A 15,748-nucleotide genomic window follows, 5' to 3' on the forward strand; every position below is an offset into this window, starting at 1 on the left:
GCATATGCATGTTATCACATTTATGCGCATGTGTGTATGTCTCATTGGAACCTTGTTGAAACGCATATGCGTGTCATCGTATTTAGGCGTAATTTGAAGTCTGAAAAAAAAAAGAAAAAAAACTTTTTTTGTTTTGTTTCTCGACATGGGCTTGCATAACAATTTTTGCTATTCTGGGAATCAATCACTAGCTTTTAAATTCTACACAAGTCATGCACTCTATACTGTACTTTATGAGGTGGGTGGCATACTGTGATTTGTATTTGGGGGTGTGGGGTTCAAAACATTATGAAGACCTGTTGAAAATATTTTTTTGAACTAATAATCCAGCATACAGCCCTCTCCCCCTTCCCCTCACCCCCCCCCCTACACACACACACAAGGCTAAAGTATTTCTACTTCTTATCGACACCTCCCCCAAACCATTCATTTGTAATGGGTGGCTTTGTGGTTTAGTTTAATCTATAATTTTTATCCTTGTGAATTACATCAGATTTTATTTAGCATACATTTTTAAATCTGTAAGGATTTGTCACCTTCACACTTTCAGCAGTCACTATACAAATAGTGTTGTATCATTGTTTTATTGGCCTATTAAGGAAAAAATCAGGTTAACCCAGTTGATCTCACATGAGACAGAGAAAAGTAGGTATTTTTGAAAATTAAAGTTAACCCCTTTGTTGCATTTTTTTTTACCACAACTGAATAGGTTAAAAAATTAACATCACAATACAGTTTAATTTTAACAGTTTAATTTTATAAGCACATATTCAATAATTTTGTCAGTAATCTATCTGTGTCAAATACTTAATTTTATTCATCCACTTAGTATGAAGCAAAGTAAAATGTGCTAGTCAATATAATCTTCATACGATCTTCGTTTGTTGATCACGGTTTTGAATTTACACCTGCATGATGCTCTAAAAAAAAAGGACATAATTACCATGATTGTTATTATTATGGTCTCAAATATATTCCTTGTTTTACAATATATTATATACAAAAACTTGCACTTTTTCATATATATATTTGATCAGTACATGCAATTTGATCTAGGGTTCTGGTCAGTATATGCTTTTATCTGTTAACATGTAAAAGCAGTCAAACCAAATGCTTAATCTGCAGTCTCCTGGATAATTTATGTCAAGATAGAATGCAGTCTTAATTTTCAATGCAGGTACATTGAAAGCTTTGGGGGCAATAACATTGTACAGTATGTAGATATGGATGACTACTGTATGTTACATTTGTTTAATCTGTCACTCAATATGGTCAAATATAGATTCATTCAAACTTTTGAATTTGTTAGAAAATGAAAGCAAAATGTGTGCTAGAAACTTTTAGCTGAACAAGTTTAATAAAAATTGCAACGTCGAAGCGGAATTCTACATTTTTAATTATAATTGAACCAGAATTGAAATATGGGCTTCGCTCTCTCACGCTTCCTCTCCAGCAAAACCCACATTTCAGGCTGTGGTTATAGTTACAGGGCAAACGCCTTGCAAACGTTACAAAAATGTACATTTTTCAGAGTTCAAAAATGACAGCACATTTCACCAGATTCGCAAAGTTCTTTAGCCTGGACTCATTTTGAATGCTCCATACACCCTCAGAAGTACATACCAACCATCACGCTTTCATGTTTCTTGCACTTGTATTATTATTATACATCCTCATCCTTCTCTGCCTATTGAAGCGTTCTTCTTCCATTTTCTACAGCAGGGGTGCACAATCTATTTCCCCTGCGCCCCCGGCTGGCTCTCTCCCCCCCTTCCTCACGCCCCCCTCCTTATCTTGGCTCAGGCGTTCTGACATCACAATGTTACGTTGTCATGGCAACGTGTGTCACATGAAACGGCGACATCATTTGACTCTGCATTGCCATGCATTTCCAGAAGCCGTCTCAGCAAAGGTAAGTGAAGTAAAGGTAAGTGAAGTTTACAGAAACCTTCCCTGCTCCCCCAGCATTTAATTGAAATGCCTTAGGGAAGCGCGCGGGGCATCTCTAAACCCTGCAGGCCCTAAAGAGAATCTCGACCCCCCTGGAGGGTGTGCCCCCCAGTTTCCACACCCCTGTATCTACTACATTGTAATCTGCTATACCAATAAGAGTCCTATTTTAATGGAGCCCCAAGTGACTTATGTACCTTCTCAAACACACCTTTAAAACATGTCGAGAGATACCTGTGCACAAAACAGAACACATTTGAAATATCTGGAAAATACTTTATACTAATTGGGATATGCATACTGTATATCCCAGGTATCTCAGGTGTGTTCAGTTTTGTGCACAGGTATCTCTCCATGTGTTGTTTAAAGCATATTTCAGGAGTTATATGTCACGTGAGACCACTAGGTATGACTTAAATAATGCCTGTCTTAACTTTAATGGACAATTGGGAATATGCTTTGTTATGGGGAATGGCTCTTTTGCATATCATTAGCACTAACATCCATTATACTGTAGTTAAAGCCCTTTTTCAGATGAAAATATGACTTCATCTAACTTTATTGAGTGCTTAAGCACTTACAGTAGATACTCACCATTTACTTTTTTTATTACAAATATTTTTATTGTTTTTTTGGTGATAGCAGCATTGAGACTGAACAATAACTGAGAGCATCTAATATACATTGAACTTTATACAATATAGCCAAGAACTTCCAAATTTTCACACAGTTTCCTGATCACTAGGGCTCCCTTATATTCAAGTGCTTCTCCTTAAAAGTTGGGTCTTTTCATAGTCTCTAACACACCTTGTTTTAAATCGGGGAAGAAGATAGAGATAGGGAGAGTAAGGAAAGGTGAGGGGGTAGGTGGGGGGTGGTTGGGTATGGGGGGTGGCAGATAGGGTGTGTCCATCCTTCTTCTCCACAGCCACCCCTCCCTCCAGACCTTTCTCAGCTAGGGAATATATACTTTATTAGTAAATCTTAAAGGTGGATCTTTGGGTCTGATTCAACAGGGCCCATGCCATGCATCCCAAACCTTATAATGTTGCTCCAGTTTTTGGTTGAGGAGGCCTGACAGGTGTTGCATAAGTTTGACCTCGTTAACTCTGCGGATTACCATTTGTTTAGATGTGGTTTTTATTTTTTTCCAAGCCGCTGCTATCGAGCAGTGTGCTCCTGTAAGAATGAAAGAGGCTAATTTCCTTAGAGGGGTTGGGCTATCCATGATAGGTTTAGCAAATAAAAAGGACATAAGGTCCATCTGCACCTCCACTCCAGTAACCTCCTGAATCAGAGTCCAGATCATCTTCCAGATTATCTGAATCTGGGGACAAGACCACCAGATATGGACCAGGTCTCCTCTCTGGCCTCAGCCTCTCCAGCAAAGATCTGGTAGGCCAGGGAAGATGTGGCTCAGCCTACTCGGGGTTAAGTATCAGTGAAATAGAATTTTGTACATATTTTCTTTTATAGTTGTGCAAATTGATGTTTTAGAAACTGATTCCCACATGTCCTCCCAGTCCTCTCTATCTATTTCTATGTTGAGGTCTTCAGACCATTTTATCATATAACTGTGGTTGATGGCTATTGCTGACCGTGATATCCCCGAATAAATCTCAGAGATCAGACTTCTTTGATGTGTCCCTATTTCACTCAGCTTTTCAAAATTTGTTAGTCTTGAGAACTTTGATGTTTGCGAGATTGTTGCTAGGAAGTGTCTGATCTGGGGAAAGCTAAATAGTGGGAACTGTTGCGGGTGAAATTTTGTTTGTATATCATGGAATACAGTATCACTCCTTTTTCCATAAGATCTTTCACCATTTTTATATTGACCTCTTTGAATTGTTTGAAATCTTTAGGGTCGCAGCCAGGAGGGAAATCCAGGTTGCCAAATATTGGAGTAAGAAGGGAAGGAGAGGATGTTAGATTATATTTTTCTCTAGTCTTGGACCATATCTTCCAGATGCATCTCATAGCTCCTAGACTTGTCTTACTTGAAGCCATCTCCTCTCCTATCACCATTTACTTTTAAGGCTTGAAGATGTATAAATATATTTTATTCACCACTCTAACTAATCTATCATTAACCGTGATATTTCTGAAAGCAACAGTAAGCAGAAACCGAATTCTATTAGACGACTGGGCATTACTAGGATAGTATTTGCAAAGATGTGTGCTGAGCAATTAAACAGGGTTTTAAAGGGTTTATTTGTTGCCAACCCTGCATAGTATTATAATAGCTCGTTTAGCACAGTATTACCCTGAGTGTATCAATATACCCCTTTTTAAGAGTAACTGTGAACTAACAACAGGCTCCCCAAAACCATTCCAGTTAATTTTGAAATAAACCAATATTATGCAATATTACCAAGATATACCCTTTCCTCTGTTGCCCGACTGCTAAAACTCTGACTCATGCCCTCATTCTCTCCTATCTCATCTACTGTAACCTCCTGCTAACCAGCCTTCCTGCCTGTGACAGAGTGAAGTCAACTCCTATCAGTTACGCCTGGGAGACATATGTCTGAGTGCTTCATCCAGCACTCATAAGGGTTAACTCAGGTGGAAGTTAGGTAGTCAGGAATTAAGCTGACACCTAAGAGCCAGCAAGGTAGATAAGGATCTTGTGACTAGCAGTAGCTGGCTCTCTCAGACCAGACCACATGGATATATGTGCTGCTAGCCAGACAGATACAGCACAATACTTACTGCAGCCAAAGTAAGATTTGTTTCATTTGTTTGCATGACTGCTTAAAAGACTCTTAAGGTTTGGTTATGGTTTAGCCAGCCAGCCTGCTAGATAGGTCTGCTGTGTTAGTCAGTTTCTCCCACTGTGGAGCAGGATTTGATTTGTTTAAAGGGACAGTGTACCCGCATGTTATTTTGCTGTGGAGAAATAAAGCCACTGAACGTTTTCATTTACCCTGAAACTACACGTGTGGACTGTTCCCTGACCTCAGCAACAGGCCGTCCTGTGACAGGTGGTGTCAGAAGTGGGATGACGGACGGCCCCTGTATCTGAAGGGCCACACAAAAAAAAATTAGAGAAATGTTTTCCTCAGTTCCTTGAGCAACAGCTAGCAGTGAAGCAGTGAAACAAGCTGAGCAACAGGCCCAGCAAATAGAATGGCAGGCCAAGCAAGCAGAGCAACAAGCCCAGCAAGATGAGCAACAGGCCCGGCGAGAGGAAAAGCTACTCCAACTGCTGGTCGAAGGCCGAGCCCCAGGCAGACCAGAGATTCCAAATAACCCACCAGTAATGCTGCATAAAATTAAGCCAACCGAAGACTCAGAGGCATTCCTCCTCACTTTTGAAAAGGTAGCCACGGCCCATGGCTGGACAGTTGATCGCTGGGTAACGACTCTGGCTCCACTCCTCATAGGAGAAGCTCAGGCAGCCTACCAGGCTCTTCCAGCAGACGAGGTCATGGACTAACAGCAACTAAAGGCTGCTATTCTGGATCGCCTAGGCCTTACTCCAGATGCCTACCGTCAGCGGTTCCGGACAGTCAAATATACAAACCGAGACAGACCCCGGGTCGTAGCCAACCACTTAGTAGACTTATGTACCAGGTGGATACAACCGGAGAAGCATACCCAGGCAGAGATCCTTGAACAGTTTGTGCTCGAGCAGTTCATACAGATACTGCCCCCCTCCTCCCGGTCCTGGGTAAAAAGACACGCTGCATTTTCCCTGGATTCAGCGGGAACGGTCTGTGCAAACACCAGTTGCTTCAGGTGATGCTAGAGGCAGGAGAGCAGACAATCGAGGGGTCTACAACCCGCCAGCTCAGGAGATCCAGTCAACCCGATCGGAAGACCCTTTCCCATCTCGGAGGGTTCCTGGTACAAACTCCCGCAGAGACGCCCGTCCCGGTTCCGAGGCCATTGGATCACTCAAGGGAGGCCGCCACCCACAGTATTCCCCGAGAACCTGGACTCCTGTCACCCAATATTATAATATTACAATATTACTCTGACAATCTCCACCAAAATACATCAAACCCAGCTAACTTCTGGAAGGTTATCAACAATATATTCCAGCCTCCTAACCATCAACAACCAAGTAATATCACTAAGGGGGATATTACTCTGACAAACCCCACTGACATTGCAAATGCATTCAATGATTACTTTGTGGGGTGTGCCACTAACTTATTAGCGAAACGCAGCACAAACCCCAAACATGAATCTCATCCTGGGAGTATCCCTACAGTCCCACCCCCTCCCAACACTGCCCACAATTTTTCAATTTAGCCCAGTATCTGAAGAGGAGATTACACAAGCGCTCCTCAAACTAAAACTAAGCAGCCAATGTGGACCCGACTTACTACAATCTAGGTTCCTACGACTTGGTGCCCCAGCCATTGCCAAACCAATTGCGTCCATAGTCAACTCTTTCCTGTCTGCAGGCCATATCCCTAAGACCTGGAAAACTGCCAGAGTTGTCCCAATCTTCAAAGGTGGGGACAAAAACACTGTCTCAAACTACAGGCCAATCTCACGTCTCCCAATTCTATCCAAAGTTATGGAAAAATGTGTCCACTCCCAATTAAGCGATTTCTACACCAAGACAAATTTTCCTAGCCAATTCCAGTCTGGGTTTCGTCCCAAACACTCCACCGTAACTACCCTGCTAAACGTTTGCAATGAAATCCAGTGTGGAATGGAACGGGGACAACTCACTGGTGCAGTATTCCTAGATTTTGCAAAGGCTTTTGACACAGTTGATCATGTTATCCTGCTTAACAAACTCCAGAGCTCTGGAATAGGGAAACATGCTTTAAACTGGTTTCAGTCCTACCTATCAGGAAGATCCCAACATGTGTCCATCTCAGGCTCTAACTCCAACCCCCTGGATATCACCTGTGGTGTCCCGCAAGGCTCTGTTCTGGGGCCCTTACTCTTCTCAGTGTTCATTAATGATCTTCCCACAGCTTGTAAGGAAGCCTCAATACACATGTATGCAGATGACACAATCATGTATGCACACAGCCATAGCCTCTCTGACCTTCAACACATACTTCAGTCTGACTTTTTGAGACTCGAAAACTGGATTTCCCAAAACAAACTGTTTTTAAACACTGACAAGACTGTAACAATGGTATTTGGGACCAAGACTAAATTTGTAAAGCTTCCAGTGACTGAGCTCCTGATTAGAACCAACGCTAACACCACCCTAACACCTGTCACTAGTTTTAAATACCTGGGCTTATGGTTTGACTCCCACTTAACATTCGGGATGCACATTGATACCCTGACAACCAAGACCTATGCCAAACTAGGGGTACTTTACAGGAACAAATCCTCCCTAAGTCTCCTGGTCAGAAAGCGTATTGCACAGCAGATGCTAATGCCAATTATTGACTATGGAGACATAGTATATGGCTCGGCTCCTCAAACCCACCTTAGCAAACTTGACACCCTCTACAATTCAATTTGTCGTTTATTTCTCCAATGCAACTATAACACACATCACTGCGAAATGCTCAAAGAACTAGATTGGTCATCACTAGAGTCTAGGCGCAAAGTTCACCTTTCCTGTCTCACCCTCAAATACTTTCTGGGCAAGCTACCCAGCTACCTGAACAAGCTCCTCACCCCTACCACATGCAGCACCTATCACCTGAGATCAGGCTCCAAAAGACTATTCATGGTCCCAAGACTCAACAAAGTATCCGGACGTTCCTCCTTCTCCTTCCGTGCACCCCAAAACTGGAACAACCTACCAGAGACTCTCATATCCACCACCAGCTTAAGTTCTTTCAAATCTAAGGCTGTCTCACACTTTAATCTGGTCTGTAACTGTTTCATACGCTCATAATATATATTTTCTTTAACTGTGCACGCAATGTCTTGTATATAATGTTTACCTTGTTCACTTACGTAACTGTACTTGTAACCATGTTTATTTGTTTTACTCTGTGCCCAGGACATACTTGAAAACGAGAGATAACTCTCAATGTATTACTTCCTGGTAAAATATTTTATAAATAAATAAATAAATAACATCCGGTGGAGAGGATAACCCCACCAACCAGAAGGGAGGATCCCATCCAACAGCGGAGAGGTCCAAACACCGAGCCCCGTCGAGAGCTTCCGCTGATGACCGATTTTGCGGACTCAGGAGATGATGAGATGGACTGTTCATACGGCAGAACCACTGCCACAGCTTGTCTCCAAGGGGACCACAATCCGTGGTTAGTCCCAGCATCTCTGGAGGGGAAAAAAGTAAAAGCCATGCTGGACTCGGGATCTGGAAAAACCCTGATCCTAGAGGGCCTAATTCCAAGCAACAGACTATCTTATGACTCTCCTTGGAATATCGAATGTATCCATGGGGATACAAAGAGATACCAGACGGCAAACGTTCTACTGCGTATCAAGGATCAAGAGGCTAGCCTACTAGTGGGAGTTGCTCCCTGGCTACCTGCCCCTGTTCTAATTGGCCGAGACTGGCCCTACTTCAAAACATTCTTGGCCCAATCTCCTACGGAGCCTACTTCTCTGGTGCCGGAGAAGCCCGGAGACTTGTTTCCTTTTTCCCCTGAGATTTTCCCCCGTAGACACCACGTCCCAAAGACACGTAAACAGAGACGTGCAGAAAAAGAGGACTGGTTAAGAAAGGCTGGGACTCTTGGTAACATTAGTCAGCCCAAAGGACTGCAGGTCATGGCCGGGGATGATCACGGTGGGGAACAGATAGATACGGGAATTTTGCCAGACCTGGATCTTCCTGACTTCCGTCAGAGGCAGAGGGAGGACCCAGCTCTGGCTAGACATATGAGAAGGTGGTACAGGTCAACAACAAGATAATGGATGAACAAGGTGTAAAAGTGTTTCCACATTTTGAACTGATGATTGACATCCTATATCGTGTGAATAAGGTTACACAAACAGGGGAGGTCATTCGACAGATGCTAGTCCCTAAAGGGTTGATTAAAACAGTGATCACCCTAGCCCATACTCTCCCATGGGGTGGTCATTTGGGCAGAGATAAGACCACGGACCGCATCTCGTCCCGGTTTTACTGGCCAGGCATACATGGTGACATCATGAAACTATGTGAGACATGTCCTGAATGCCAGTTAACTAGCCAAAAAGGACAGAAGCCGACTTGGTCCCTCTGCCCTTGGTAGCCGTCCCATTCGAGAGAATTGGGGTAGATCTGGTCGGATCTTTAGAACCCTTTTGCGAAGGGACATAAATTATTACTCGTTGTTTTAGATTATGCCACCAGATATCCTGAGGCCCGCCCTCTGAGATCAGCCACTGCTAAACAGGTTGCTCACAGGCTGTTAGAACTGTTCTCTAGGGTAGGACTTCCCCAAGTAATGTTAACTGAGCAGGGAACAAATCTCATGGCAAAGTTAATGCAGGATGTCCTGAAGTTATTGGAGGTAAAATCCGTCCGGACCTCAGTCTACCATCCTCAGACTGATGGATTGGTAGAGAGTTTTAACCGTACTTTAAATACCATGCTTAGGAAGTTTGTGGACACTGAAAAGCGAGCTTGGGATGAACTTCTCCCTTTCCTGTTGTTTGCGGTACGAGAAGTTCCCCAATCATCCACAGGCTTCTCCCCGTTTGAGCTCCTATATGGATGCCAACCTCGGGGTATTCTCGACCTACTGAAGGAATCCTGGGAGGAGGAGCCCTCCCCCTCCAAGAATACCCTTCAGTATGTCATAGACCTTAGAAACCGCCTAGACATGATTGGTCGGTTTGCTAAGGAAAACCTCAAATCTGCTCAAGAACGTCAAGAGAGGCAGTACAACCAAAATGCTCACTTGAGGGTCTTCCAACCTGGGGACCAAGTGATGCTACTACTACCGACATCAGAGACTAAACTCCTTGCGAAGTGGCAGGGTCCTTTCCAAGTTCTCTGCCGTACCGGGGAGGTGAACTATGAGATCTCTCAACCAGGGTCCAGGAAGGGTAAACAAATCTACCACGTGAACCTCCTGAAACCCTGGAAAACGATGAGATCGCTGTTCATCCACCCTCGGGAAGGAGAGACGGATTTAGGTCCACAGCTTCCAAAGGGTAGTACGTACAATGACCATCAGGTTCCCATGGGAGGGTAGTTAACAATGGAACAAAGGTCAGACCTACTAGAATTATGTGACCAGTTCCCAGATTTTTTTTCTGAGCTGCCAGGGCAGACTGATTTAGTGTCCCATAGGATTGAGACAGAACCTGGCGTAAAAGTACGGTCCCGTCCCTATAGATTGCCAGAGGGCTGAAAAGACCTGGTAGAGGGAGATAATAGACATGTTGGAATTGGGCGTGATCGAGGAGTCCCACAACGAATCGTGTAGCCCTATAGTGTTGGTCCCTAAACCAGATGGGAAGGTGAGGTTTTGCGTGGATCTGCGAAAGGTAAATGCTGTATACAGATTTGATGCATACCCAATGCCTAGGGTGGATGAATTGCTTGACTCGCTTGGTAAAGCAGAGTATATCTCCACCCTAGATCTCAAGAAAGGATATTGGCAGATACCTCTAGCGGAAGAATCCAAATGCAAAACTGCCTTCGCCACCCCTCTCGGTTTATACCAATTCGTCACTATGCCATTTGGGTTACATGGGGCTCCAGCCACGTTCCAAAGGTTAATGGACAAGGTACTACGACCCCATAGGGCATATGCCGCGGCCTACTTGGATGACATTGTCATCTATAGCAGACACTGGCAGTCTCATATAAAAAGCTTAATGGCAGTCCTAACGTCCTTAAGAGAAGCAGGGCTCACTGCAAATCCAAAAAAATGTGCCCTGGGTAAATCCACTACAAAGTACTTGGGCTATGCCGTTGGGGGAGGGATGGTAAGGCCACTAGCGAGCAAGGTGGCCACCATAAAGGAAGTCCCAACCCCACAGACAAAGACACAGGTCCGCGCCCTTTTGGGGTTAGCAGGGTATTACAGGCGGTTTATCCCCAATTTTTCAAAAATTTCTGCACCCCTAACAGATCTGACAAAAAAGAGTGCCCCGACCCAAGTTAAATGGTATTGGGAGTGCCAAGACACCTTTGACATGCTTAAAAAGTGCCTGTCAGAGGGCCCCGCTCTTCGGAGCCCAGATTTTAAAGAGCCCTTCATCATCCAGACGGATGCCTCAGAGGTAGGACTGCTGTCCCAGCAATTTGATGGTGTTGAACACCCCATACTGTTCATCAGCCGGAAACTGTTCCCAAGGGAAGCGAGGTATTCTGTTATTGAGAAGGAGTGCCTTGCGATAAAATGGGCAATTGAGGCCTTGAGACATTATGTTGCCGGAGTACACTTCACCCTGGTCACTCACCATGCGCCCTTGAAGTGTTTAAACACCATGAAGGATGAAAACTCAAGGTTGACCAGGTGGTATATGGCCTCCAACCCTTCTCTTTTGATATTCAGCATAGACCTGGAAAGGACCATGGAAATGCTGATTTTTTTCAAGAGAAGGAGTGGAGGGTCGGGCTTCAGCCGTGTGGGACACTAGCCACACACAAACAGGGGAGGTATGTGACAGAGTGAAGTCAACTCCTATCAGTTACGCCTGGGAGACATATGTCTGAGTGCTTCATCCAGCACTCATAAGGGTTAACTCAGGTGGAAGTTAGATAGTCAGGAAGTAAGCTGACACCTGAGAGCCAGCAAGGTAGATAAGGATCTTGTGACTAGCTGGCTCTCTCAGACCAGAGCACATGGATATATGTGCTGCTAGCCAGACGGATACAGCACAATACTTACTGCAGCCAAAGTAAGATTTATTTCATTTGTTTGCATGACTGCTTAAAAGACTCTTAAGGTTTGGTTATGGTTTAGCCAGCCAGCCTGCCTGCTAGATAGGTCTGCTGTGTTAGTCAGTTTCTCCCACTGTGGAGCAGGATCTGCTTTGTTTAAAGGGACAGTGTACCCGCATGTTATTTTGCTGTGGAGAAATAAAGCCACTGAACGTTTTCATTTACCCTGAAACTACACGTGTGGACTGTTCCCTGACCTCGGCTACAGGCCGTCCTGCCACACTGCCTTTCACCTGTCTTCCCTACAGTCTATCCTAAATGCTGAAGCCAGAATCACTCTACTATTTCTGAAATCTTTCTCAGCGTCTCCCCTGCTGAAATCCCTCTCCTGGCTTCCTATCAAATCCTGTATCAAACACTAAATTCTCCTCCTCACTTTTAAAGCTTTGCACTCTTCTGCTCCTTCTTACAGTACATCTCAGTCCTAATGTCTTGCTATGCACCATCCCAACTCGTGCGTTCTGCTCAAGGATATCTTCTCTCTACCTCTTTTGTATCTAAAGCCCTCTCCCGCCTTAAACCCTTTTCACTGATTGCCCCACACCTCTGGAATACCCTTGCAATCAATACCCGACTAGCACCCACCTTTAAGACCCACCTCAAAACACACCTGCTTAAGGAAGCATATGAGTAGCTCGATGGCTGATAATTAACACCTAATACATTAACCTTGGCCCCTTGCAGATGCACTTACCAGAATACCCTTCTACTGTCTCTGTACGTTCTTTCTACCAACAAATTAGATTGCAAATCTTCGGAGCAGGGACTCCTTTTCCTAAATGTTACTTTAATGTCTGAAGCACTTCTCCCCTTTATGTGTTATTTATATTATTTGTTATTTATTTGATTGTCACGTATATATTACTGCTGTGAAGCGCTATGTACACTATGGCGCTATATAAATAAAGACAGACAAATACAATACAAATACAGTACAATACAAATACAATCACAGGCACGAACCTGGGTTATGTATCCAAGGTACATTAAATATACTAATGCTCCTTGATGAATTAGTATACCTCATCTGTAGAGTCACATTACTGATACTGCTAGCAACTTCTTTAATATATATTCTAAGACCTCTACCACTGTATATCAGGGCCAGATCCTAGTAACAGTGGTCACATCCCAGTATATACCATCTCCCCTCTTTGATTTTAATAATTTCTATGTACCAATTATTTTATTTGTAGAATTGAATAAATGTTATGTTTTAGCTATCTTCATTACTCTGATTTATTAAAAGGTTTTTAGTCTAACTGTTCCCTATTAGACACCGATTTAAGTGTGCACACTAACAAGAGTATCTCCGAAGACTCTCTCCCCAATTCTACAATATTGTTTATCCGCTTTCCTCTGTGTAGCACTTTAACACCGTCCTAGAGCTGTCTATCCCCCTCTGCAATGACAATACAGACAGTCCTCGTTTTACAACGCTTCGCTTTACAACGTATGGCTTATCCAACGCTATGCAATGCATACCTATATTCATTTTTACAACGCCAAAACGGCTTATCCAACGTTCTTATGACGCTTTGCAACGTTGTGTATGTGTGTATGTGTATATACACACATTCACATAAACAATGTTGCAAAGCGTCGTAAGAGCATATATATATATATATAATATTATACTATATAATATTATATTATACTATATAATATATTATTTATTATGTTATATATATATAATACAGTATATACACTATATAATTTGTGTGTGCTGCATATATTATTGCCTGCGTAAAATATTTTGTGTATTTTAGCATTAAAAATGCCTTCAGGAACGGAACCTTTCATTTAAACAGTGTTCCTATGGGAAAACGTGTTTCGCTTTACAACGTTTCGCTATCCACCGCCATTTTGAGTAACGCATTGTGTCGGATAACCGAGGACTGCCTGTACAAAAGTGTCTACATTATTATTTATTATAAATAAACATGCATTTAGACTTTAAGTAGTAATAATCTCAGAAGAATAGGACATTACTGGCCAATAATACCGTGCCTTGGCTTTACCTTGGTCCTTCAATTGCCCCAGCCATGTCCTTATTACCTTGTAATGCTCTGTTTCTTGAGAATTATTACTTAGATAATGTGAAGAAAAAAAATATTCTTACTGCATAAACCTTCATCACAGTCTTGTGGGCATGAAAAACAAGGGGTTCCTTCAGTATAAGGCTTATTGATCCTATGCATCAGATTTCCACTAATTTGAGAAAAGAGACATTGGTTATGATATTGACATTTACAGAATAATATAGTATGTGAAATTAATATCTAATTTGACTGTGTGGTATTCAACAATAGTAAACATCAATCACAGTTATTATGTGATTCCTTGATTCATACAGCACAAGAAACCCGCTGGGTTAATCCTATGGGCCATTAGTCTGGCCGCTGGAATCTCGCGGCATTGGAGAGTTTGCTGTGCACGACTCGCAAGGTAAGTGGTAGAGAACAGGCAGCTACATCTGTATTTTGCAAACAGAGTCTCCTTTAGCCTTATGTTGTCATTTACCTGTTGCACTTATTCCCATTGCTTGTAATGTATTCACCTGCTATTGTAATGCTGTGGACATGGTTGGCGCTACAGTATATAAATAAAATTATACGTACATATAAGGTTAAATTGATCCCTTTAGGGGTCAATGCTAGTAGCCTTCATAACCAACAATTGAGGCTTTTTAGCGGTTATCGGCCAAAAATGACTACAGCGATTCAGAAAACATCGATAAGTGGGCGATAAAGCATTAATCGCCATTTTTTCATCTTGTGCAAAACACATTGCCAAGTGAGCTGCAATAAGTACCTTATCGGCAGGTTTTTAGATTTCTGCAATTCTAGTAGCCTCGATTAGGTTATCGAGGCTAATCGAGGTTCTAGAATGGCGATCTTCTCCCAAATTCCTCTCGCCAGAAAATGTTGGCGTGAAACTGGTGAGAAGCAGCTAAGAAGGCGGCAAGAGGGACTTAGAAAAAAATGCATTTTTCCTGCATGGGATTGATGCCCGGAGTCTCCGGAGCTGATACCAATTAATATCTGCACCGGAGACCCCCAGTATCAATCAGATGCAATAAAAATGCATTTATAGGCAACGTCATTACCTTAGCTGCTAAAAGCTAAGGAAATTAAGGGGTTAACTACTGGGTGTTTAGGCCTTGCGGGGGGGGGGGGTTGCGGGTTGAGTCAACCCCTTCATTACCTTAGCGGATAATATCATTAAGGTAATGAATGGTTAAACCCTCCCGCTACCCACATGGGCTTTGAGAGGAGAAATACAGTAAATAAAATGTTTGCATTAAAGTGAAGATATAACAATACAATCTATATAGTATAATGAGACATAAATTGTCTGCCAAACACACTGTATGCCCCGTATTTAATGTATCAAAGGTTTAGATACAATTATATTGCCATGTTTTTCCTGTTTTTCACTGTATTCTGGAATTTCCTATGATAAATGTTACTCTTATGTCCTCGATATTTTGATTGGGGCAATACAAGTGTTGCCGTACCTGGTTTTTTTTCTGATTGTAGCAATTAATATTCATTCTTATTCTTACTGTTTGTCCTGATTTGTCTATGTAGAATCCACCATTAAGGCACGGTGTGTATTTTATGAAGTACACAACTCAGGTGAAGGATTTTTGAATTGTATACTCCTGAATTGTGTGGTGAATACAGATAAAGTAGGTATCCTGTCTGTAGGTAACATCATGCTGACTATGGCATGATATGCTTAAAAGAACATACATTTTGTACATGTGTAACTCATCCCTTTATATGGTCACCAATACAATATATATATATATATATATTTTAATTAAACTATGGTACCTATTCTATAAGCCTTCATAACCCATTTATCAAGGCATTTTCGCCCAAAATGCCAGCTGCAATTCTGTAAGCCTCGATAAGTGGGCGATAAAGGCATAAATCGCCCACCTCGATTAATTTATCGAGGCTAATCATGGCTCTTGAATGGCGCGTTTCTCCCAAAATT

At 42.6% G+C, this 15,748-nt stretch overlaps 1 protein-coding gene across 1 annotated transcript in view; it reads right to left on the minus strand.

Moving 5' to 3' along the window:
• Positions 1 to 769: 769 nt before the first annotated feature.
• Positions 770 to 15,748, minus strand: part of LOC142492191 (cysteine-rich secretory protein 2-like) — a 52,718-nt gene continuing 37,739 nt past the window's right edge. Inside the window, exons 6-7 of the mRNA XM_075594864.1 lie at positions 13,863 to 13,951; positions 770 to 920 (exon numbers count right to left, since the gene is read on the minus strand). Of these exons, the coding sequence (XP_075450979.1) occupies positions 889 to 920; positions 13,863 to 13,951 (121 nt within the window). The 3' untranslated portion in view covers positions 770 to 888. The remainder of the gene's footprint in view (positions 921 to 13,862; positions 13,952 to 15,748) is intronic.

Source organism: Ascaphus truei, chromosome 4, assembly GCF_040206685.1.
Source record: "Ascaphus truei isolate aAscTru1 chromosome 4, aAscTru1.hap1, whole genome shotgun sequence".
NCBI lineage: Eukaryota > Metazoa > Chordata > Amphibia > Anura > Ascaphidae > Ascaphus > Ascaphus truei.